At 57.4% G+C, this 25,523-nt stretch overlaps 1 protein-coding gene across 7 annotated transcripts in view; it reads right to left on the reverse strand.

The window, feature by feature from the left end:
* Nucleotides 1–4,376: 4,376 nt before the first annotated feature.
* Nucleotides 4,377–25,523, reverse strand: part of TLE3 (TLE family member 3, transcriptional corepressor) — a 30,514-nt gene continuing 9,367 nt past the window's right edge. The window contains exons 6-21 of one of the 7 annotated variants that reach the window (XM_075044700.1): nt 24,070–24,132; nt 23,509–23,583; nt 16,425–16,626; nt 15,024–15,040; nt 12,555–12,674; nt 12,229–12,279; nt 11,894–12,049; nt 11,622–11,754; nt 11,164–11,345; nt 10,438–10,514; nt 9,938–10,187; nt 9,515–9,762; nt 9,030–9,177; nt 7,569–7,719; nt 7,016–7,092; nt 4,377–6,760 (exon numbers count right to left, since the gene is read on the reverse strand). In XM_075044700.1, coding sequence (XP_074900801.1) covers nt 6,653–6,760; nt 7,016–7,092; nt 7,569–7,719; nt 9,030–9,177; nt 9,515–9,762; nt 9,938–10,187; nt 10,438–10,514; nt 11,164–11,345; nt 11,622–11,754; nt 11,894–12,049; nt 12,229–12,279; nt 12,555–12,674; nt 15,024–15,040; nt 16,425–16,626; nt 23,509–23,583; nt 24,070–24,132 — 2,058 coding nt within the window. In that variant the 3' untranslated portion in view covers nt 4,377–6,652. Of the gene's footprint in view, nt 6,761–7,015; nt 7,093–7,568; nt 7,720–9,029; nt 9,178–9,514; nt 9,763–9,937; nt 10,188–10,437; nt 10,515–11,148; nt 11,346–11,621; nt 11,755–11,893; nt 12,050–12,228; nt 12,280–12,554; nt 12,675–15,023; nt 15,041–16,424; nt 16,630–23,478; nt 23,584–24,069; nt 24,133–25,523 lie in introns of all 7 variants that reach the window. The other 6 variants (XM_075044698.1, XM_075044699.1, XM_075044697.1 and 3 more) reach the window with 6 other exon arrangements.

The raw sequence follows: 25,523 nt of genomic DNA on the forward strand, positions 1-25,523 counted from the left end.
CAAAAAACGCTCACACAACACTTTTCTCCTAAGCCAGCCACAGCCTAAAAGAAATATTAGGTGCACACAAGCACGTTATTATCCTCGCAGAAGCCAAGAAGCACGATGGGTGCTTGCAGAATGCAGAGCTGCCTTTAAAAATTAATATGATCTTGGCCTCTACCTCAGAAATAAAAAAGGGTTCGTTCCCACTCGAACGCTGTGTTTTCAGTGGGCTCAATGCTCCCATGTCTCCCTCTGGAGCCGTGCCTCTTGGTCACGGCTTGAGATCCCCAGATTTGCAGGATTGGTCCTTGGGGGCACAGGGCTGGGCTCATCCACGTGGCCAAACACTTGGAAGGTATTTATCAGAAAAGAGATAAATCTCATTAAAGAGGGGTGTCGGTGGTGCAGCAGTGCTTTAATGAGATTTTTGGGACTTTTCATGCTTTAATAAGACTTTCCATGCATTTTAGGGCCAGGAGAGCATGCAGCTGCCACCTCACTCAAGATGTTCACAACAGAGGGGGTGGCACGTCACCTGGCACCGTGTCTCCTTTCGTTTCCCCCTGGGTTGCTTCGCAGGGGACAGGCACGGTACCTGCGGGCACTTGCAGCAAACGGCCGTGAGTGAGGCTGGCAGCTCGCCTCTGCCGGCCCTGCGCCGTGCTGCTGACGGGTCGGCAGGGCCAGAGGTGGTTTGGGGAGGCTGTAAATGGGGCGGCTGGGCGATCAGAAGCACAGAGCTTCCACTTGGGAGCTGGCACCAGCGCCTCGCCGGCACCCATGCACCCTCGGCAGGGCCGGGAGAGAGCATCGCGTCTCGCCCCAGCCTGCTGTCTGCATCCCACCCACGGGAAACATTGGCTGGGAAGGGCCAGAGTGCCCCAGGTGAATAATATCCCTTTCCTAGAGCAGCAGAGCCCCTCGAAGCTATGGTGAGTCTCCAGGCTGAAGCTGGCCCTTCAGGTGCTGCGTAAGCACCAGCACGGAGGAGTCCGGCTGGTTGCAGCGGGGTTTAGCTGTATCGGGGGCTTTGCAAACATCCCAGGTCAGTGTTGAGATGTCACCATCAGAACACAGGCTGGGTTTGGGCTGTCCCCAGGCTGGGGCTGTGACACTTTCTCGTGCCGCTGTCCCCCAGCCCCGCAGCCGCCGCGCCAGGAGCAGCCTCTCCCCCGGCAGCAAAGGCGAGGGCGGCTGCGAGCGTCGTGCACCGGCACCGAACGGTGGGCATGGGCATGGGCAGAGCAGGGCCAGGCGCCTTTCCCAGGGCTCCAGGTGCCCGTGTCACCTGCAGAAGGGACAGGCCGGCAGCCACAAGCCGCCCGGTGCGGCGAGCGGCGGCTGGCAGGGGCGAGCCCCCTCCGGGAGAGGCTCTCGGCAATCCCTCGTGCCGTGGGCGGTGTGTGTCAACCAGTGCTAATGATTTTTTCAGCGGCCAAAAGCTCTGCAGCGTTTTTTTTTTTTGCTGTTGTGGTGTTTTGGTTTTTTGTGTTGGGTTTGTTTTTTGGGTTTTGGTTGTTGTTTTTTTTTTAAGAGGGATTAAGCCAAATTAGTTTTTATCTGTTTCTGCAGTTTTCCGCTGGGATTCAGAGAAGCACCAGTGCCTGAGAACAGAAAAACGATAAACATCTAAACGCAGACACTCTGAGTACTGTTTTATCTCTGCCATTTGAAGTGATGACACCCTTCAACCAGATAAACAAAGCAACGAGGAGGGGCATGTTGTTAGATGGAGTGTGTAACGAACAGAATACTCCCTGCCACATTACAGACAATGGTAATGCACAATCATTCATTATAACTCAATTACAGTAATTAAAACTGGTGGGATGCAGAGGCAGAACAGACGAAGGGAGTAGTGCCAACAGAATTTACACTCCGTGTCATCAGCTAGCGATAACAACAGCTGATGGTGTCCCAGAGCCTCCTCCTGCCATCTGTTCGGAGAGCCGGCGACGAGGGATGGCATTAGGTGCCGCAGCAACCGAGCGGGTGGTGGATGGAAAGGGGGTAGGAAAGGGCTCTCGGCCCTCCCCGGCACGGCACCCGGCCCAGTGGGTGCAATGGGTGCCGTGCTGCGGGGAGGTGCTGCCCCGTGCACCCCGAAGGGTGAGCCACCCCTCCGAACTGCGCGCAGAGCCTGGGAAAACGAAGGGGGGAAGGGTCACCCCGTTATCCCAGCTCCCTGCGGTGCAAATGGCACGGCCGCCTGCCTGGGCAGCCCAGCCTGCAGAAGTCTGCTTCGCTCCTGGGGTGGGCACGGCACGGCACGGCACGGCACGGCACGGCACGGCTCTGCTATGACTGTCGTTTAGGGATGAGACACAGAGCGTGGGAAAAGCTGCTCGGCCAGGTCGGCTCCTCGGGGCAGGCATTCCCGGGGGGTCACCATCCCAATTCTCTGCCTGCTTGGGGCAGGGGACACTCGTGCACCCCACCGACTGCGCAGGACCCCCAAGGTGGCTCTGCCAAAGCCCTCGGTACAGGGAGGGAGTCGGGGCAACCGGCACGGCGGCAGCCGGAGCAGCCACCCTGCACCTTGATCAGTTCAGTTAGTTATTTCATGGCAAGCTCACAACCTCTGCCTCAGCGCCAGGACCTACGCACTGTAATTTGATAATTGTTGGTTACTCAAAGTGCAATTTGGACTGACTGCCGCCTCGGAGAGCTGGGCTGGGAAGGGGGAGAGGTGCCCAGCCCAGGCGGCTGCTGGAGCGGTGACCTGCGTGCCAAACCACCCACCCTCGCGGTGCAACCTTCGCCCTCACCTGCAAGGGCTCCAGGAATGGCACCAGTGCTGAAAACCAGCCAGGAGCAACGTCAGGGTGCAGCCAAAAGGGTAAGGGCTATAGGGTGCACCCAAAAGGGTAACAGCTCAGTTTTGATGCCCAGCAGCTACCAGGATCAAACATCCCGCACGCTTCCATGGGAGCCCTTCCTTGCAGGAGCGCGATGCTCATGGAAGGAAATCACTAATGAAAAGTGGGTAATACAAGCCAAAAGGCACCGTTTGCCGGGTGTGCTGAGCCATGGCCCACCGGCCGCGTGGCGCAGCCTCAGGATGGGCGAGCACCGGCGCGGGTGAATCCTGGTGCCCCCCTGCAACGCCCACCCCATTTGCCAGCTGAAGCGTGAGGTCTCTGCCTTCACGCCCTGCTGTGTCACAGCAGCATCAGCCAAGGCTGAACTAAAAGCATGTTAAAAAAAAAGCCTTTATGAATATATAATAAAAAAAAATTAGCGTATGAGGCTCAGAATACTTTAATTACAAAGTCCAGGCATTCGGCGCCTGGCTGATAGCATAAATGGGAATCAGAGAGACTGCGCGCGGCTCTAACACCTCCTCCATCAGCACTTTCGGAAAGGTTGTAGTCAAACCAAATTAATTGCAAAGGGCAACAGTTTGCTGGGAACTGTTGAAAGCAGAAGCCACAGCAGATCAGGTGCCCAAAGGGGCAGCGCCGGGGGCTGCCGGGGGGGATGCCAAGCCCTGCCGAACCCTTCCGCTCCCCTGCACCGGGCTCTCCAAAATCTTACAACAAAGGATTTCTTGCAATTTTTATCTTTTAATGGTCCCCCGTGTAAGCCCCTCATTCCATCCAGCTTAAAATCAGATTTAAATGCACTCATAACCATTTACCGCTGTACATTATCGGGAAACCAAGCAGTTAGAGTGCTGCTCCTGCTTTTTATTTCTCCCTCGCAGCAGGCTCTGTCATGTTCAATACATCACAGGGAAGCCCCCGTAGGACGGTACATATGTCCTAGTTCAACGAAAGTGCTTTGTCTCTGTCAGGGGCGCTCGGGCTGAGAGCGCAGGAATGCGGGTGCTCACGTCCCGTGGTTTCGGAGCCACCCGACCCCATCCCTGAGCCATGGTGAGCATTCCGCCTGCAGCCACGGGCACCCCGAGGGCTGGCACCCCGCTTCGGCATCCCCCCGAGGTGCAGGGTCCCCTGCTCCCAGCCCTTTCTCTGCATCCCTAAGTCCTCCCTGCAGGCTTGCAGCAGTAGAAACGAAGCAGCTGGGTGATGCCTTCGGAAAGAAAAAAGAACCGATGGGGTCCCGGGTGCCAGTGGGCTCGCTTGCTCCGAGGGTGATGGGGAGACATCCAAGGAGGAAGGAGCACGTCCCGCGGCAGCACATCCTGGGCAGGAGGGCACGGCCAGCCCCCCACAACCAGGGGAACGGGGAGAAGCCGAGGGCTGGGGGCTGCAGTCGGCTGCTCCCATCAGTCCTGCGCGTGGTTCCTCCTCCAGCTGACCTCCGCCGTCATTCCCACGGGTGAAGGGGTCCCTGGGCGAGGGGCGTCCTGTGCCCTCCGGCCCCGCCGCACAGGAACAACGGGCCCTCTCTCGCTTTGCTTGCTTTTATTAACAACTCAGTGCAGGTTTTCAGAGATCAAATGGTTTATAGACACTTTGCTTTCATTTGAGCTTCATTACATTTGCTTTTTATTCTTTTTTTTTCTTTTTTTCTCCCTTTTTTACAAAAACCAGTTGTAGTTATTAACAGCTGTACATATTCTGCTACATACTTTGGTGTAAAGTTGAGAAGTCTGACTCAGTAACCCTCCGCCAGCTCCGGTACATGCAGTTCCTCTATTTTTTTTTAGGGGGGGGGGGGGGGGGGGGGAGGAAAACAAAGCACCGACTTGCAAACCAGTGACCATGCAGGACACGATCTAGGGCTGACCTTACTGCTGGAGGAGTTTGCCATGGGGACAGTTCAAAGCCCCCCAGCCCTTTCCAAGGCACCCCCCCATCAATGCAAAGAGGGGGGATGCTCCAAGCGCCCAGGTCTGGGGGTGCAGGGGGACGGGCAGAGCTGCCCCTGCGCAGATCCGCGCCAGCCCCAGGGACGAGCCCCGAAACACACGCAGGGCATCGCTGAACGCCCCAGCAGGCGCCAGTGTGGGTCCATTGGCACTGGGGGCATTTTCAGAGTCATTTTTCTGAGCCAAACCGCCCTCAGAACCACTCTCCCTAAATGCAGTTTTAAAGAGCTTGCTTTTTCCTTCGCTGGATAATTAGTGCACAAGATCGATCCCATCTCCTCCCTGGCCAAGGCAGCAAGCCGTGAGCACTAACGAGCCGCACAGAACAGACAGCATTTGCCTGGGACATCCCCCTTAATTTTTCTTTTGAACAGAAAAGGGCAAAAATCTCAAAAACCTCTTATTTCAATGGGGAAAAAAAAAAAATCATTTCCCATGAGATCTCCTTCCAACCCCAACTCGTCTCTCCCCGCTCCAGAGCAGCTGCTGAGAAGGATGCGATGCTGACCGTGCGCCCCAGAACAGCCGGGTACCGACCACCTCTGCTTCGTCCTCCTCTCCCCCATCTGTAAACCAGGCAGTTCTCACCTGAACCCTAAGCATTATTATTTTTGACCAGATTAAAATCAAAAATTAAAAAATAATCCATAAAAATGTAGTATAAAAATTCTCTTCCATATGCTACAATACAGGGTGAGCGCTTCTGCTACACAAATACTTTTATTTCCCATTATGTCTTTTTTTTTTCTTTTTTTTCTTTTTTTCCCCTTTAGTACAAAACGCTGAAACGCAGGCCTGTGCGGGGAGGGGGTTTGCTTCATCGGAACCTATATACCAGAAGACACAAGACCATATATAGCCCACAGGACCCTACCAAAGCCAGCCCCTTCCCCCCACCACACACAAACCCTACTTGTTAGTAAACTTTGCTTTTAAAAAAACTGTATTTTAAAGGTTATCAATTCTAATTCTTTACTTTCATTTGAATACAAAACACATAAGTTGCTATTATCTTTCGTGGCTCCCTGAGCTGAATTTACTATGCTTTCTTTGAAATCACTCCTCATTGCTTCTGTCCGAAGACCAAGAAGGGCTTGCGCAGACGATCCCGCAGCGTGGGCTTCCCCTTTTCTTCAAACATACGAGCACAAAAAAATCCATATATAAAAAAAGGTGATTGTGTTGCTGATGTCCCGTCAGTAGCTGAGGATCTGACCGAGTCCCCTGCGGTCCCAGCAGCGTCCCACCATCACTAACACACCGAACAACGCACGGGTACGACAGTAGGAACAACTTTCACCAGTGGACATCTTTGCTCAGCCTGGTTACGCGCTGCACGGCAAAGTCACGTCCCAACGGACGCTTCGGGGGAGGGTAAGGAAAAAAAAAAAATTGCCACCACCAAAACCATCAGTGGAATACAATTACAGCAGACGAAAAATACACAACTAGTGTACCGGGAGGGGTCCCCCACCCTTCCAATGCTATTTACTAGTCCATTATTTACATTTTTCACAAGTCTTATGCAGGATGCACAAAAAAAAAGTCACAATAAAAAATAAGTCCTTTATAGTGCCACCAAAGCGCAGACGGAAAGAACCAGAAAACCAAAAAAAAAAAAAAATCAAAATAAAACCCAAAACCCTAAAACCAAACAAAAATTTGTTTAGGGCTTCAATGTGTGCCATATTTGCAGACCTCCAAATAAATCCGTGTGTGTTGTACGCTGGGCCCTCGAGGCAGAGCCCCGCTGGAGCGTGCCGGTCCGTAGCCGAGCCCCGGGGGCCGCCCCGCAGCAGCCCCCCCGAGCCCCCGGCCACTCCCCGCCGGCCGCCCGAGTCCTGCCACCACCGGTGCTGGGAGTTGCCAGCCCTGCTATAAAATCCGCGGTTAGTAGATGACCTCGTAGACTGTGGCCTTCTTGTCACCAGAGCCCGTGACGATGTACTTGTCATCCGCTGAAATGTCACAACTTAAGACGGACGAGGATTCCTTGGACTGGAAAGTGGGGGGGCGGGGAAGAGAGAAAAATTAAAACCATCAGTTTGGTTTCCCCGATGAGGCTACCACAGCCATGTTTCACCGAGCAGCATCCACGTTGGTGGCATCACCACATCCCACACGCTGGGTACCGAATCCAGCCACCCCAAAATGATTTCCCCCTCCCCAGAGCTGGCAGCCCCCCGGCTGATGCCAAGGGGGGGCTCCAGGCGCTGCCCACCTCCATGCCCTGCCTGAGAAGCAGCCTCCTACCTGGAAGATGCTCGCTCCGTAGGGCGTCCTCCAGGCATTGAGCAGGTTGTCTTTTCCAGTACTCACAAACCATTTACCTGCACCCGGGAAACACGGCGTCAGTAGCCGAAAGCTGCCGCTGCCGACTCCCTGCCCCGTGGCCGGCAGCACCGAAGCCACCGGCCGGACCCTGCAACCGGCCTCTCCCTGGCCCTGGAGGCTTCTGGCTGTTTACCCTCAGAAATTGGAGATTTTGGAGAAACTGGAAAATCTGGAGATTTCCCAGAGATGGCTATCCCAGCCTCTCTCCTGGTGGGACAAGTCCCACCACTGCCCCGCACCCGACCAGGGCCAGGCATCGGGTCGCCTCCTGCGACGCGGCAATTTGCAACCGCAACTAGGATTGTTTTACAGGGATAAACCCCAACGGCACCATCCGCGGGACGGATCCTGCCGGAAGCCTCCCCGCTCAGCCCCCCGCCACCGCGCCACGCATCGTCCCTTCCTGCCGCCGTCCTCGTGCGCGTCCCCAGCTGTCACCGAAGGAGCCGAGTTTAGGGCCGGAGCCGCTTACCGCAGTAGGCAAACTTGAGGGAGAGGACGCAGCTCTCGTGGAGGTGCAGCTGGTACTTGTCGGGTTTCGTGTGGTGCAGCACTTCCACGTTGCTGCTCTCCATTCCCACCGCCAGCCACTCGCCCGTCGGGCAGTATCCCAGCGAGAAGATCTGCGGAGGGGGACGGAGGGGTGCTCAGGGAGGGGGATTTGCACCCACCAGCTCTGCCTGCAGCCCCCTGCCCGAGCAGGCACCAGCCACCTCGGTGTCCCCAGCAATTCCTCATCGCAGAGAGACGCCGATCGCCTGGGCACGAGCTGAGCTGGGGGCGATCCCCTTGGTGATTTTAGTAACGCGATGGCTTTGCCCACAGCACTGGCAGCGAGGCCAGCAATTCAGAAGAGATACAGCCCGACAGGCAGGGAAGGACGCAGCCTGGTCCTCTTAAATCATCGAGTGTCCCCAGCCACTGAAACGTGGGCACGGCAAAGCTGAGAGCCAGCGGACGCGTCTGCCCCTGCAGCACAGCCCCGGCTCTTGCTGGATGAGACACGGCCTCTTCCAGGGCCAGCACTTCTGTCTTTGGACAGAAAGTACCTTCCTGGCATCCTCCAGAAGTGGAAAACTCAGCGTGGAAGGCGGCGAGACTAAATAAGCTTTAAGCCACGGCTATTCATGGGTTGCTAACCGCGGCGGCATGGCTTCTGGATGCCCAGGTCCACGACGGCGAGTGTTAATGCGGTGGGATGTCGTATCCGCCAGTGCCGTGAGGTCAGCAGCAGGGATGCCCTCTTGGCATCAGCCTGGGGGGCTGCCTTTCTGGACCCTGATCACACAAGTCTAGTTTCACCGGCCATACGACATTGGTGGAGGTTGCTGGCCAGCCCTGAGGAGGTGCAGCAGGGTCTGGAGAGGCACATCCATGTACTTGGAGCAGCTGCACGAGACCTACAAATGCCAGGATGGCTCCAGCCCCATGGAGACTGCTGCACTTGCTGAGAGGACACAAGGTCCCAACTTTGCCCCTCTGGACAAGGGCTCTGGGAGGGTCTGCAGGAGGAGGCAGATGCCTGAGCCCTGCAGCCATCCCACCTGTGGGGCACCCAGAGCCAGCCTGTAACACCCATGGGCATCCCTAGGCGAGCACCACTTTCTTAATGGCAGCCTAGTCTTGCAGCAGATGAAAAAGCGATGAAAAAGGAGCTGAAACAAGAGCCAGGGAGCCCCACAGCTCCTACTGTCTTGAACGCTCTTGGGTTACGCCTAGAGCGGTGGGCACAGCCACACACAGAACTAACAGGGGCCTGTGCAGGCTATTTTCCCAGCAGGAAAAGCCCCCTCCAACACCCACGCAGGAGCCAGCGCTGAGCAGGCTGCCCCAGTTTCTGCGGAGGGATAAACCCCTGCGTGGGGTCTCCACGAGGAGCTGCGCGAGGCCAAGCCGTTGCCTGCTCCTGGGGCTGAGGGCACCCCGTTCTTACCTGGGAGGTAAAGTCGTGCTGCTGGAGCTGCCTCCCTTCCCGCAGGTCCCAGGAGCGCACTGTGTTGTCCAGACCCCCTGTCCACAACTTTGTACCGTCATGCGAGATATCTATGCAGCTGGCACCATCTGTGTGGCCTTGGAATTGCCTTCAAACAACAAAAAATAACGCAAATCTTTAAGGGGAACGCTAGCAAAAAGCATGTAGGTTGCTTCAAGGGAGCTGGTGCTCAGGCTACATTTACGAGGCTTCCCTGCACCAAGCACATCTGGAAATCCATCCAGGGAGCATCCTTTGCCAAGGCGCACCAGCCTGGCCGAACCCGCTGGGCTCGCTTAGGGCCAAAGCATCGCCAGATAGCGCTCGTCACCATCCCCAAGGTCCTCACGCCAAGACACGGCCAGGAAGACCCCGATTACGGAGAAGAGCAGCCCTCGGTGCTCCCAGCCCTCCTGCCGCGCTCGAGGGTGCCAAAGCCGGCTCACCTGACGAGCGTCTGGTTGTGCAGGTCCCAGACGGCGATGTTGCCGTCGCTGCAGCAGGAGAAGCAGACTTTGGCGTCGGGGCTGATGGCCAGGGCGTAGCAGGCGGGGGCGGAGGAGGTCAGCTCGGCCTTGATGCGGGGCGTGGGGGAAGCCAGGTCCCAGATGGTGAGCGTGCTCGCCTCCCCTCCCACGATCAGCGTGCGGCCGTCGGGGAGGAGTTTGCAGGAGCGGATGTAGTTATCTCTGTTCTGGAGGGGAAAGAGACGTTAGCAGGAGGACGGAGAATGATTCCCCGCATTAGAAGTGGGGGAAAGCAGGGGGGACGTGCACTTGGGGACCAGCGGCGATCCTGCTGGCTTGCGCACGCATCAGGGAGGCTCCAGCTCCCACGCGAGGCAGCGGCACTGCCCCAAGTCCCCTTACCAGGCAGTCCAGCTGGGAGATGGGGCTCTTGCTGCCTGGCTGGCTGATATCCCAGATCTTCACGCACCCCTTGCCCCCAGTGTAGACGTGCCTGGTGGGGTTGCTGATGGTGACGGCACACACCACCTCCCCGTGGCTCAGCGTGTTGATCTGCCGGGCGTGCCGTGGGATGCCGGGACCCGCCAGGGCATCGTGGGGAAAGGGGACCGGCTGCATCTGCCCGTCGGCGCTCACGTGGAAGGAGTAGGCTCTGCCGGGGAAGGGCGAACGGGAGGGGGTCAGCCCCGGAGACAGAGGTTTGCTGCAAACCCACCGTAAGGGGGGGGGGGCGGGGGTGGCATTGCAACCCGGCTGCCAGGTCGTGCCTTGCTGGGGACCAGAGGCCACAGCTGCTCTCCAGAGGCTTGGCTGGACCCAGCCCCAGGTGAAGCCCCATGCTCATCTCCCTCCCGGGCACACTCATCCTCACGCAGTGCACAAAAAAACCAAGAGGGACTTACGGCTTCCCTCCAGGGATGGACGCCAGGCTCGAGGGCAGGCCGGGGGCTCTCATGGGCGGGTGCGGGTCAAAACCAACCTGCCAAGAGACACGCAGACACAGGTGAAGTTGGACACGAGCAGGGCACGTGAGCAAACAGCTTCCCATCCGTGAGCCTGGACAGGCGTGGGGACACTCGGTGGCTCCTTTTCCCTTGCTGCTCAACAGCTAATTGTTATCTTCCCCGGCAGAAAGGGCTGGAGAATTAGCCAAAGGTTTTGGGTCTGCAAGGACCAGTGTGGGACAGGCTCACCCTCCCCATGCTGCTCCCAAGGCCCCGGGGACAGGAGCAGCCAACCCATACCCAGCACCCCAGCTGCAGAAACCCCCATCTCTGCATTAACGGCAGCACTTCTTGTTTTGACCGTGTTTTGCCTTACAGCATGCAATTGAATGTTTAGCAAGAGTAGTGGGGAGGGGGCTGTACAGTGGGTACTTTCCACGCACAGGGGGAAGGATAAACCCCAGTGTAGTGGCACATGCACTCTACCCCGCAGGGAGGCATCTCCACACCCAGCACCCCTCGACGGTGGCCGATTCAAAATGCAGCTGGTGAGGAGCCCCACTTTCACAGCTGACACAGGGACACCCCTCACCCTCCACCCCCCCGCCGACCCTCCCCGCACCCACCACCCCACCGGGAGCGAGAAAAGGAGCTAAAAGTGCTACGTACAGCTCCAAAGCTCACCATTGGCGACCGGCCATAGGCAGCGGCGGCGGCGGCAGCGGCACTCATCTGCGGGGGGATGTTGTGGAGCCCCGCGTAGGCGCCGGGGCTGGTGAGCGAACCGTTCATCTCATGGTGCCCCATCATGGCGAAGGGAGCCGCGTAGGAGCCCGCAATGGAGATGGGCGTCCGCAGGGCCGAGGCTGTGGGAGGGTTGGGGACACGGTCAGGGGACAGAGCCCACCAGCGTCCAGCCCCACTCGCCCCAGAGGAGAAGATGCAATGGCTGGACCTCCCTCCTCACCCTACCTCTGGCACGGGGACCACCCGAGCTGCTGGCAGCCCTGTCCTGACCTGGATTAGGTCTCCAATAAACCCGACACCCCCCCCCCAAAGCTGCTGTGCCCCCAGTGGAGGGTACGGACTGAAGCTGTGCTGGGGACAGCAGCAGAGAGGTGGCACCAGGGACCGGTACCCACCCAGGGGGTCCATGCCGGTTGGCTTGCCGGGCATCGGCCGCAGCCCCGGGGTGCTGCTCGTCCCTGGGGTCGGAGCATCGTTCCTCGGCGTCGGAGTGTTCGACTTGAGCCCGGGCGTCGATGATTTGTCATTCTGGATGGAGAAGGGATGAAAAACAGAAAGGATGAGGTTCAACCGCCGGCACCTGCAGCCCCTGCTCAGCAAGACCCTAGACCCGGCGAGTACCAGCGGCCGGTGGGCCTGACCCCCCCCGGCAGAGCAAAGGACATACGTGGCCCAGGTCTTTAGTCTTGGAGGAGGGAGTGCTGCTGGAGGAGGCGACCGAGGCCGGGCTGTTTGGTGCGTCCCCCTTCTTCAGCCCACGGGCTTTGTCTATGCCGTTCTCCGGGGGGGAGTGGGCTGGGCTGACCCGGGGGGTGGCGGGGTCCTGTGAGACAGGAGAAAGCATTGGCACCCCCAGCAGCGGGGAGGGCTCCCTCCGGCTCCTCTTTCAGGCAGGAATTGGGCCGGTGCCGGGGGGCCCCTAAGGCATCGCCCCCCACCCCTCAAATCCCCACCGTGCCGCGGGGAGAGGAGCAAACCCGCCGAAACAGCCCCACGGCTCACCTCGTTGGAGACGTCGACCACCAGGTCATCGCTCTTGTCACCATCGCTGTCCTGAAACACAAACCGAGTTAAACCGTGGAGAGGTGCCAAAACCCTGGGGTGGGGGGCAGCCCTGCAGGGAGCCAACCCCCCACCCCCACCCCGCAGCAGGACACATCACCCACACCGCGTTAGGGAAAATATTACCCAAATCCCGCTTTCTCCCACCCAAAGTCCCACCTGAACGCGTGCCGCACGCCCTGTGCCTCATGCTGCTGCGTCCCCCGGCAGCTCTCAGCCCCCCCGGCAGCCGCTGGACCCAGCTGCAGACCGTCCCTGCCACTTACATATCGGCTCATGCTGTCCTTCTCCTCCGCTTTCCGCTTCTTGGAGTCAATGCTGTAGTCCGTGGAGCTCCGGTGCTTCTCGCTGGCTCTCAGGCTCTCCGAGGGTGAAACGGAGTTATTCTGCAATAACAGAAGACACTTTTTAAGTCAGAAACAGAAGGAAACAGGACTTCACGAGCAGCAGCTTAGAAGGTGCCGCAAAGAGTCCTCCAGCCAGCGCTGAGCCTGAAATCCAGCCCTGTCCCAGACTGCAAAGCCCCAGTGGTGGGGTGAGACCCCACAGCCCACCATGCTAGGGAGCAGGGGACAGGGTCCAGCCTGGGCTGGAGGATGGCGACCACCAAACTGGGCATCGCTTTGAGCCCCGGAGATGCTGTCGGGGCAGCCCCCCACGGCTGCTCCATTCCAGCAAGGCTGCTCCTGGACACCTGAGCCCATTTACTGCAAAAGCAGAGCAGAAAAAAGGGAGGAGCTGGTGGTTGTTTAAAAAGGCAAACCCTGGGAAGAAGCTGCGTGCAATTACAGCAGCCCCCGGGATCCACCAGCGGGTGCCGGTGAATGCAGAGAGGGGAAAAGCTGTGCTCCCCTAAACCAGCCCCATCTCCACCTTCCTCTGCCCCCCACGGGGAGCACCACAGCTTCACCCCAGCCCTGGGCAGGGGAAGGGCTTTGCACAAAGGCTAGCACCCACGAGAGCCCACGGGTGCTTCCTCCAGCATCGGCAGAGCTGGGGGGCTCCATTCCCAGCATTCGTTAGGGGAGCAAAGGAATCGCTTCATCCCAGGCCCGGCCAAGCCGCACCAGCAGCTGAGCTCTGCTAAACCAAAGGGCATCCAAAAAAACATTTGTCCAAAAAACGTCTGGAAAAATCCACGTCACCGGGAGGGGCAGAGCCCAGCGCCCTGCGGTGCAGCTCCGCTCGGAGAGGGGGCCTTTCTGTGCTCGCTTCAGGCGGCAAAGCCCAGGAGACACTGGCGTTCCCCGGAAAACCCCTCGCACGCTGGGACTGCGCTGGGAGCAAAAATGGCAGCGCAAAACCACCTCGAGAGCAGCGGAGAAAGCCCGGCCCCGCATCGCCCTGCGGCACAGCCCCGGCCCTGCGCAGATGCCCTTCAATTAGTTTCTCGGAGCAGCAGGAGAAATTACCATCATTTCATGTCTTGTAGAAGAGACTGCCACCCCTGCTAAGCAGAAATGTTCCTAAGCTCCTCTGCCTGCCTTTCTTTCCCAGCTGAAAGGGAGAACTAAAGCAGTTCATGTTTCTCCTCGGTACCCAATAAGCAGCTTTGGATAACACCGGGGTCTTTCTTCTCAGGCAGTCATGCTGAAAAACCTCGCAGCTACCAGAGAATCATGTCAAGCATTTAGAGGCATCGATCCATTCAGCCCGCCGCTGGCCCGCCGCCAAGAAACTAAATATTTTTTATTGCGCAGGCAAGGCTAGGAAAATATGAATGACTAACTCTGATTATCGTGCGCATTAAACCTCCACAGGGAATACCCCGTATTTTATTTTATAGATCGGGAACCTTCCCATCTCTGACGGCCCCCTCCCTGCTGAAGGAGGAGGTTAATGATGCCCAATTCCCCTCTCCCCCCTTAAATGGCACTTTTCTTCCCATCCGCCCCCGGCTCTCAAAAGGCCCATTTGTGGGCTCGGGGATGGCAGGAAATCGCTGCAAAGCCGCAGCTCAGCCGGGCTTTGTCCTGCCAGCTTTTCCCCGAGACAGCAGCATTGTGTACCCCAGGGGTGGGGGGTGCAGGCTGAGCCCCCCCCTCTCCATGGGGAGAGCAGCCCCCCACCAGGCTCCTACCAGCCTGTGCCCACCAAAAAATATATTCACCACCCTCTCCATCCATGCTCAGGCCCTGCACCCAGCCAAAACAAGAACGAAACCACTGCTATTAACACCGAGGTGTCAGGGACACAAATAAAAAGCAGCCGTGCTGGAGGTGACGGTTGCCCTCCACCACGGTTATTTAGCTGGTTAGTTAACTGCTTGACCTTCCAAGTCCTACTTAACACAGCGTAATAGCCAAACCCATCCCAACAGATTAGATGACCCAAGATAATAGAAGAGTGATCAGGAATAAAATAGCTTTCCTAATCGCCAAAGGATTTTTAGCTGCGCAGACTTGACTGCGCTCATTCACAGGGCTTAGTCAATTGAAACTGAATCTCGAAGCTCTGCGGCAATCAAAAAGATTTAAACCAAATCTCATAACCGGCCCGGAGGAGGCGGCTCTACTCGCCCCGGCACAGCCGAGAGCCCAGCAGCTCTTCCAGCCAGGGTTGGTTTTTTTTTGTCCCCCCCCCCCCCTTTTTTTTTTTTTTTTAATTAAATAGGACCTGTGCAAAAGGCATCCCTGGAGCTCACTCCCAGAAGTCTGTTTTTTAAGACAATAGATAAAACAAAAACATGCAGCCACCAGAAACTGAGGGAAAAAAAAGGAGGTAACGGGACTTACTGCACTTGAGTCTCGCTCTTTTAGAAGAAGCCGGTGTCAGAGGCGAGGTCACAGGCAAAGTAAAGAGAAGACAGAAAAATAAAGCAAGTTAGGCTAAGTCTTAAAACAGAAAAATAACTCTAGAAGGTCCTCATTGTATGGTCTCCTGCCTTAACTCAAAACCTATCTGGTCTGTCTTTGGCTTGCTTTAAAATTCCTGTCCCTTGTCCATCCGGCTCCTGCTGCCTCCTGCCCCTTTCTTTTTGTTGATGTGATTTATTTGGCAAAACACATAGAGGAAAGGGGAAATGCCCTGAAATGCAAAAGCAATGACACCAGCCTAAGGCTCTTGTGACCAAAGTCACAAACCCAGGAGAAGGTCCCGACGGCCCGTCTCCACAGCCACGCAGGCAGGATGTGGTTTAGCCATTAATTTGTACACAAACAGCCCCTTTTCCCTGGGACGTCCTGGCAATTTGAATCCATGCAGAAAAATTAATGTAATTGGAAAATTGCTACCAATAGTTTTTTCTCACTGGCTTTCACATGGAGGAAAAACACCCCAAATCCACCGGCAACAGAGCCCAACAACTTTGTGAGGCTGTCGGATAACTGCCATGCAAACCGGTGTATTAAGGGGAAAGATCTCAGATCTTCATGTGTTAATGGGCAGGGGGGTTTGTGAGGAAAATCTTCAACACTGTTGGTTTGCAACCAAACTCATGCATCATTTTATCTTCTAAAACATTGTCTTATCACTAACAATAAGAAAAACCAGCAAGTTTGCTAGTGAATGTTGCTGGTTTCCAGACCATCAAAAGTCTCTGACAGCAATGGAAAGGAGGAGGAGGAGGAAGGCTGCTTTGCCTTTAAGGCACGGCTGAATGGGGACGCAGGATTTGCGGCAAGACTCCATCAAAGCCTGCTAGGACTAAAACCTGCATGCGAACTCAGGGAAAAGTGAGCAACTCAACCCAACAGAGGTCAACCTGCCGGTGTCATTTCTTGGGGTGATTTGCACTCCCTACCCTAAATGAGCAAAGAAAGGAGCAGTCCGGAGGCAGGTCCCCACCTCCCCTGCCACCTGAAGACCCCCACCATCCCTCAGCTGCTCCCAAAGAGCATCTCGACCCCAGCGAACAAGAAAAGGGAAAGCTCTGGGATCGCCTGGAAGCTGCCACTGGGAACATCCCGCAAGAGCGGCAGCATCTCCCTCGGCCACCGAGGCTGATTTAAGGAGCTTGAGCATCATGTAGGGAAAGCCGCATCCCTAAAGGCACAAGCCCACCCCCTGAAGCCCGCTACCCCGAGGGACGGGGCGGTGGGAGCAGAGCCATGCCTGGACCAGGGCATTTCTAGCACCAAGGGATGCAGCGACGGGCAGCCCCCGAGGACTGCATCGACCCGGCCCCTCGCTCTCACCTCTGTGGTCCAGGTCGTGATGGTTTTTCTCATCCTTGACGGCGAGGTGTGCCTGGCTCCCCAGGGCACCGAGAGCCAGCAGCCCTGAGCTGCTGCCGGTGACCGGCGGGATGCCCGGCGGCTGGAGGCCCGAGGGGTGCGGCGGCAGCTGGACCGGGGGTCCATGGGCGGCGTGGGAGAGGTGCTGAGCCTGGAGCTGCTGCTGCTGCAATGAAACCACCAGTGAGCCGGGGAGGGGGCAGCGGGACCAGGGGGGGCATTTCGAGGCATCGAGCGGTGGGAGCAGTGCCGGGAAGGGGCATGCCCCGCTTCATGCCGGGAGGGCGGCGAGGTGATGCCCTGGGGAGCTGCCCCGCTCGGCTGCCTGGAAGGAGAAGCCCCAGTTAGCAGGAGAGACGGAGGGTGTCCTGTGTATGGCCCTGGGGGTGATCCCCGCCGCAGCCGTCTACGACACGGCTGGGTGGCACGAGTGCATGCATGGCACACACACCTTGGGCCAGACTGTGAGCGTCATCCATAATTCCAGGTAATTCACATCATCGCTGCAGGCTTAGCAAGTTTTGCTTTTCAGTAGATATAAGAAAAAAAAAAAAATAAAAAAAAATACCAGGACGCAGAAAACGGCTCTGGCTAGAGTGCCAGCTGCTAAACCAGATCAGAGAGAGAGAAAATTCAAGCATCCAGGATCCTCCCAGGACACCTCAGAAAAAAGAAGTTTTGCTTATTTGCTCAGGACCAGCTTTAAGGTGCTTGAATGTGAGAAGAAAACCGCCCACACAGCACTTTGGCCCCATCCTGCCACCCCACTGCTCCCAGCCCCCTCCGACATCAGCTGGATGTCCCCTGCACTGGGGATAGGGCTGGCCGAACCGCGGGTGCACCCTCTCCCCAAGCCGTGGGGCCGGGCATCACCACCCACACCCCCAGCGGGCAAGGCAGGCAGCTCCAGCCCGGCCGGGGGGGATGCACAGCCCCCCAGCTGCTCCCCACCTCCCCAGGGCTTCGGGGAGCCGTGAGCCTTGGCCATCCCAACACGCACGCATCCACCCGTGGGGGAATTGCCCGCTTGTCTTTAGCTGGAAAAAAACCTGAACTACAGCTTTGGGGAGAGGAAGGGAAAACCAAACACATCCCCTGCATTTCTATTTCAAGTACAAACTTGAAGAAAACAAGTCGAGATCCGAGTTGCTATCAGTCAACAGTCTGTCCTCGGTGGTGTCACTTCCAAGAGCCCCAGGCCACCACTCCTGCGGCTCCTCCGCCCCAAGGACAGCAGCGGTCCAGCCAGGAGGGTCTCGGAGCTGGCGCTCGCGTTTCCGACCCTCCTGCCTGCACCCGTGGCCGCCTCCAGCAACACCCTATTAGCTGCCAGTGAAAGCTGCATTTGGGCAACTGCCTTCCAGTAGGAATCACGGGCTGGGGTGGGGGGACACCTGAGCCGCAGCGGAGCCCCCCACACCTCCTCCGGGTGCCTGCATCAAGCTCGGATCAGATTTTCTCCCTCTCTGGTGCCACCAAGCACAACAGAAGCTGTCACCAGAGCGGGCAGCTTTCTAGCAAGCCGGGCTGTGCGTGGAGGAGGATCCCACGGCACGGTGAGCGGACATACCACCGACCCACACCCCATCCGAGGGGCACAGATGGAAAGCAGGCGAGGACCCTTCCTGCAAGGTTCAGAGGGGCTCAGTCCCAGCCCTGCACGGTGACAGCCAGGGGCTGCATCGCAGCACAGCTCAGCTCAATTCCCAGCAGCAGGAACACACCAAAAATACCTCCCAGGTACGGGGGACCCTACCTTTCCAACACTTCCATCAAGGAAATTTCCAGCACATCTCCCCCAGCACTGCAAGGGGATGCACCCGGCTGCCCCCGAACCAGGCTCATGCTCTGCAGCACTTGGGGGACCCCAACACAGCCCGAATTGGGGGGGGGGGTGTGTGACACCCTGGGACAGCCCAACAGGGCAGCACCGGTCACTGTGATACAGCCCACAGCTCACAAAACACACCGGGAAAGCAGAAGTGGGTTTAACCTAAGGGGTCCTGCACTCAGCTCCACAGAGGGCACCGTTCGACCCCGCTGCGCACGGGAGGTGCACTTGAAAAGTTTTTCTCCTGCCCTCAAGCAAGGCTGGTGCCCTCCAGCCTGCAGCCCCCCCCTCCCCGTGCTGCCAGCTCCCCCACGCAGCTCTGCTGCAAAGCCGTGCATACAGCCCCACAGCCCCAGCGAGGCTGAGGGCACCCTGCAAACACCCCCCCCCAGCCCCTGCAGCAGGAGCCAGGATGCAGCTTTTCGGAACAACCCCCCCCCCCACCGAGGCCATGTCTTCAGGGGAAACACAGGTTCCACCCACGTCCCGACTGAAGGACCTATTTTAGGGGGTAGCAGGAAGGGGTGACTTGCTGTCACATGCCGATGGGCACAGCGGGACGGAGCAGCCTCTCGCTGCCCGGGGCAGAGCTGGGTGCGGGGAAAACGGGTGGGCGACCCACACCTGCCAGGCTCTGGTTTCTAAGCCTTGTGCGAGGGGAGAGGGAAATCCCCAACCCAGGATGCAAGCTGGGGTCAGATCTGAAAGGCGGTGGCCGCAGTTTCAGGCAGAGGAGATGCATTATCTTAAAACGCAGCTTCTTCCAGGCAGCGCAGAGGTCTCAGCTGTGGCAGAAGCCAAATCGAGAAGGCAATTAGGCCTCTGCAGTGCTGTTATAGGAAAAGCATAAATCATTGTGTCCTCAAAAGAAGGAGCTTTTGGCTTCTGCTGGGCTGCTCCATCCACGGGGCAGAGAGGGGGAAGCATCCTCAGGACCACCATTTGAGGAGGCATCCTCAAACCCACGCATGCAAGGCAGTAGTGCAAGGAGAGCTTGCCGGCAGGACGAAGGGGGGTCCCCAGCGCCAGGGGCTCTGCCGGATGGTGCCAGCACCGTGCTGGTGTGTCCCTCGGCAGCACGGAGCACAGTCCCTGCCTCCTCGCCACACACACGTACAGAGATCAATTCCTCCGACACCAAAGCAAGGGGAACAGAGCCTCAGCTCTTGCTGAAATCAATGAGGCTCTTTACAGTCCCAGTCTCATGTGATTTCCACCCATTTAAGTGAGAGGCAGAGCTGGCCATTATATCAGAGCATCACCCTGGAGAACAGCCCCTGATGGTTTTCCAGCACAGTAGACTCCTCTCCTACAAGCTTTCCAGCAGGGCCCATGACCATGGGGCTGGGATGAACAAAGATCCGATGCTTTATCCTCAGCAATCTCTGACTTCCAGAAATATCTGCGCTGCATAATGCTCCTCCTGGTAGCTTTCCACTCCGGGGTGACAATCCCCTGCAGCAGCACGAGCCCCAGAGAAGCGGGGGCACGGTCTCATGGGCAACCTGGGTCCACGCAGCAACACTCCAGCCCAGTGGCATCGATAGGGGTCACAGCCTTGGCACGGTCCCAGGAAAAAACATAGCTCTACCATGAGCAACTGTAGCAGCACCCAGTCAGGGCAGAGCAGGGAAGGCAGGAAGAATCACCACCCTGAGCCTCACCCTCCAGTGGAGCAGAAGACTGCTGGTTTCTTCCTTTTTTTTTTTTTTTTTTTGGTTGGTTGGGTTTTTTTAAACACTGCCAGCAAATACATCCATCCAACGCCCCAGTGAGCTGCAGGGGACTGGCCCCGCAGGGTCTGAGCCCCCCTGCAGCAGCCCTGCTCCAGCACAGGGCAGGTGGAAACAAACGTCAAGACAAAACATCCCACTGTGGCCCGAGATAACATTTAAAGGTGGTTTTCTCCCCTTTGGCAGGCAGGAACCGGTGAGCAGAATCCATTTGGAAAGTCTCCTCGCCAGGCAGCTCTGGTTTGGAGCCTCGTGCCTCTGTCCAGCTCGGCTGCCCATAGCTCCACAGGGCAACGAAGATCACACCTCGGGGCTGCAGACCTCTATCCTGGCACGGCTGGAAGGAGCCATGCCCCAGGCAGGTCACTCCTGTGGCAAGACGATGACAAGCCAACGAGCCCAGCACCCGTCCCCGCTGCAGGTGAGGGCGCCCGCGTGGGTGCTGGAGGATCCCCAGGCTCTGCTAGCAGCTCCCACGGCCGTCTCCGCCGTCCGTCCTGGCCGTATCGCTCCACCATGCTTGTGCGTGTCGGCCCAGGGAGTGGTCGATGCAGGTCCCTCCTGCGCAGCGCTCGGGAATCACATCCTGGAGACTCCACGGAGAGGGATAAAACCCACCTGGGACTCCACAGCACAGAGGGATGCAGCAGAGCTCAGCAATGCCGCTCACTTGGCATCTTCTCCGCTGAAAAGCCCACCTTCCCTCCCCTGCCCCTTATTCCCTTCCCTGAAAAAGGTTGTTTTTCAAAAATACATCACGTGGAGACTTGTTGCAAATAACCTGGGGGAGGGCAAGCCGCAGGAGCTCTTTTGCCACCTTCACCACCCAAAAAACACCCCTGCGCCTGCAGCCAGGTGCCCCACGCCTCCGCCGGCAGCAAGGACGAGACGGGGTGCTCGCCTCTGAGCGGGATCAGGGTCCTGCCCGCCAAAGCCACGCACACAGTGCGGTACGTGCGAGGACTTGGGGCAGCCTTCCAGGGCCAGGGACTCTCCCGACACCTCCCCAGCGTGCCCAAGCTAAAGGGCAAGATCAGACCCGCTCAGGATTCTGCACTGGGGCTTCTCATCTGCTGGCAAGACTCCAAACCGGACCGACTTCCCTGCAGAGCCCAGGACACCAGCCTGCAGCACGGGGCTGCGGACAAAGGCACTGCAAACCCAGCCCCGGGTGACGGCGGGGACATCAGCGTCGCCCAGCCCGCAGGTCTGAGCCAGGCGAGAGGAGCTGGTTGGAGATGTGCAGACACAGAGATGTTTTCCTTCTGGGGTCCCTCAGCATGTGCCAGACAAATATGGTTAAGATATGAAGGAGGTTACAATTTATGAGAAAGGCTGGCAAGGAATATCTCGTATGTAGAGTGTTTTTAATTGGATTATGTACATCATGCTTCATGCCTTTGTTAACCGATTTAATGGTTCACCACTTAAGTTCACCACTTGCGTTAAATTTAGTAAAGTAGTCTAATCATTTCCAGAGCTATAACCAAATCAAGGGCTCAATTTCACAGAAGCCTGAAGCAGAGGAACTGTGAGACAATGGCCTAGATGCATAAAATTAACAGTTCTTGACCTCAAAAGGGGCAAAAAAGAAGGTTTTAATGATTTGGTGCGGGTTTTTTGTGTGTGTTGATTTTGTTTGTGGCACCTGCACCAAGACGCTGGTGCAGTTTATAAATAGCATCTCCCTCTCTCACTGCAAGGCATCGCAGGGGACAGCAGAGCCACGCGGGCCCCCCGCCCCAGCAGTGCATCCCCGTGGGACACAGAGGGTGGGGGTCCGCGCACGCCCCACTGCGCTGCCCTCTTCCACTCGAGAAGAGCAAACAAACACAAGCGATCTGCCCCACATGAGCAACCCTACAATAACAAACCGCTGCATGCAAAGGGGAGAAATCCTGTTTGCTGGGGAAACAAAAAAAACCCCAACAAAACAAAAAAAAAAACCCAACAAAACCCTCTCGGTTTCATGTCTCGGGGGGGCACCGGGGCAGGTGCAGCAGCCACCAAGCAGCACGGACCCGCGACCCAAAACAGCTCCACATCTGCCCAGAGCGTCGGAGACAAGCTCTACCCTCCTCTTCAGCCATGGAAGCGCAGGGCATCGCTCCCCACCCTCCCGCCGGCTGCCGCCCCGGGTCCCCTCCCTCGACGAGGCGCACTGGGAGGAGATGGTCCCCGCCGCCCGCCCAGATGAGCCCCACGCTCCCCCGGCTGCCCATAACTCCTGCCTCCTGAAAGTTCGTCAGGCAAAGCGATTAAATGCCTGGCTGCCTAACGACGGGATGACACTCGCTCTGATCCGAGGAAGCAATTACCTTGAAAATGGGGGTCACGGGCCCCGCTCATTTACCTTAATTGAATTCCGATATCTGCCTCTAGCTGCCTGGGCTCCTGGCTGTGACTTAAAGCAGCTCATCAAAGCCGAGCATCTCCCTCACTTTCTGTCTCTGACACGGATCCACCAGCTCACCTCCCAGCCCGCTGGGAAGGTGCGAGGTGCAGGCAGCGGCAGGCAGGAGGCCAGGCAGCTGCATGCCGCTGCTGCCTGCCACCCCGGCACGGACCCAACGAGACGCGGTCCCGTGGCCAGACCCCTTCCCGAGTGCCACCGCCGCACCAGCCCCACCACGAGGGATCCTGCTGCAGCCGAGGCTTTCCTAAGTCCCAAGGGCTGCAGGAGCCTGGAGCACATTTCTACACTTAGTGCTACCCATAAAACCAGAAAAATGTATATAAAAGCAAGTTAAACACAGAGAATCGCAAAGATCCTTGTAGCTTAAGAAAGAAGTGGAAATAGTTACTCAAAAAATAAAATAAATTAAAAATCAGTATTTTTTGGAAAACAAACACCAAAACCCAGAAGAGCTCTGGAGCCACCTCCCCGGGACACTGGTTGGGGATGCCGATGTTCCAGGGTTAAGGAAGCTCCAACAGAGAGCAGGTTTGCTGCAGGACTGAGACCGTTACATCAATTAAAGAGACAATAAAAAAACGTTAAGTCTTAAAAAACACCCAAGATCTGAGAGAGAGAGCCTGGTAAGACGGGAGCGGGTAAGTCAATGCATGGAACAACAACTCCGTCAAGTTTACAGCACATTTCACATCAACAGCACACGCAGAGACATGCCTGGGCTCAGGGGGCTCCAGGAGGGCTGCCGGGCACCCGGCCCCGCTCCGCTCCCCAAACACTCCCCAGTCTCATGGAAAACATCCAATTTGGCTGGCAGAGGCTCCTAGTGGTGCATTAGTGCCCAAGGAGGGGGACTGGGCTGCCCAAGCAGTGGCTGCCACCCCCCCGTCTCGCTCAATGCCAGATTGGGGGAGTTTTGGTGGTTTGGGGGGGCCGCAGGATGGCCGGGGGGCTGCGAGTCGCCCTTCTTTAACCCCGGCTGAGCGCAGGATTGCCTCTGGTTATGGTAAATGATAGGAATAAAAGGGGTATACACACGGTGAGAGGCAGATTGGGAAGTCCACGTACCCCGATGATAGCATTCAACTCCGTCATTGTCACTTGCTTGGCACGCTCAACAGCCTGTGCGACTTGCTGTTGGTGCTGCAGGGACAGAGGGGCATGGCCAGGTCAGAGCCGGGCACGGGGGCACCGAGCCAAGTTGGGACCCCCCTCCCTGGAGCTGGTCACCCCTAGTTTTTTTATCTATATTTTGCTCATGGGAGCAGCAGCCTGGGCACACGTCCCTGCTCTATGGACCACGGCGTGCAGGGGAAGCTGGAGCAGCCCCTCACAGCCTTTTTTGCTTCACAGGCTCGGCACAGACTTCTACAGCTGAGCAAAGCCCCTCATGGGGTCTGGCTCTCCCCCACCCCAAGGGTTTTGCAATGCGCACACAGGATCTGAGCCTCATTTCTCACAGGGCACCCCAAAGCAGCCCCACTCCCCCTAAATATGGGTTTGGTGGGACCAGGTCTGTGCCCCTCTCATGGGACATCCCCCTCCCCGCCAAGGGGCACAGCACTACCTTCCTGGGGAGACCCCCAGGAGAAGCAGCATCTCCCATCTGGGGCGTTAAAAAGTCCTTACCTCTTGTGACAGAAAAGGCATGATCTGGGCTAAAATCGTATTCAGTCTTTTAGCAATTTCTGTCTGAAAAAAAGGAAGAAGAAAAAGCAACAGTCAGCACCAAGCAACCTCCTGTGGACTGCACAAGGCTTCCCAGCAGCAGTGCCATGCATCCCCCTCCCCATCCCCTTCTGTGCATCCCCCCCTCTCCGTCCCCTCCCATGCATCCCCCTTCCCCACCTGGCCACGCAAGAGGAAGCGGCAACTCCCAAAAGAGGCAATGAAAGTGCCTTCGTGCACGCTCTGCGCTCACCAGCACTCTCGGGACACTTTGGTCCCCTTCCCATCATGGGACCGAGTGTCACGAGCCAGCCCCAGCAGCTTTGCACCAGCCTGGACTCCCCTGGCTTCAGGAAAACTTAGCCAGGCACTAGCACAGCTCTCCATCCTTAGAACAGCCACTCCTCTCCAAAGAGGCCAGATCATGTAAAATCAATTTTGCATGTCCAGCACACAAGGGACAGCCCCTCGCCATCGCTTTCCACTCGCGGTGCTTATTTGCGGGCGTTGAGTTTCTTCAGAAGAAACCTCGGCAAACACACACCACCCCGTGCAGCGAGTGTTTAGCCAACAGCAAGGGCTGGTGGGTGCTTGCTCTGATCTCAGCACTGTTCGGGTTCCTTCCGCCATCCTCGCACTGTGCTCAAAAAACTTAACCCGTAACCATTTACACCCATCAGTTCGACCACATTATTTAGGAGCTTAACAACAAACCTATGCTGTCAAACTGTGGTTTCTGCAACATCTCCATTAACCGGGAATAATGTTTTCCTTGAGTGATAACCCCAGCACATGTTTGGGAAGAGCCAGGAGGTGCCGTCCTACCGCGCACCCCACAGATGCTCCCGCTCGGCACTCGGAGCTGCCCGCATCGCCGCTGCCCGGCTCCCAAGAGTTAACGCCGGCTGCTCGGCCGGCCGAGGCAGCTGTTAAAACAGATTTTGGTCCAACTCAAACACAGCCCGAGCAGCCGCGAGGATTCAGCGCCGCAACAATGGCCAGAGCCGAGCCCTGGCGCAGAATCAAACACCCAGAAATTCCTTCCGACAGCCCTGAGCAGCTCGTTATCAATAACACAAGTGATTAACTGGGTCTCGCTCCAGCCTCCCCACCGGCAAGGTGCCTCCTCCCCAAGACGGCCAGCATCCACCCCCGCCTCAGAGAGTCCCTGCGTGCTCCCCAAATCACCGCCCCCATCCCTGGCACCCCGAGGCTTCACCCTCCCTGATCCCCACTGCTCGGCCCCGAGGCATCCCCAGGATGCACCCTACAGCAGCTCTGATTTTTAATCCCAGCCCCAGCGGGATGCCGACCCAGAGAGGAGCTCTCAGCTCCACCTGCTCTCACATACTGCAAGAAAAAAAATCTAAATGTCATAGTTCGGAGGAAGAAAACCAACAGACACTCAACCCTTG

This window comes from Buteo buteo, chromosome 13 (assembly GCF_964188355.1).
Source record: "Buteo buteo chromosome 13, bButBut1.hap1.1, whole genome shotgun sequence".
NCBI classification, from domain to species: Eukaryota; Metazoa; Chordata; class Aves; order Accipitriformes; family Accipitridae; genus Buteo; species Buteo buteo.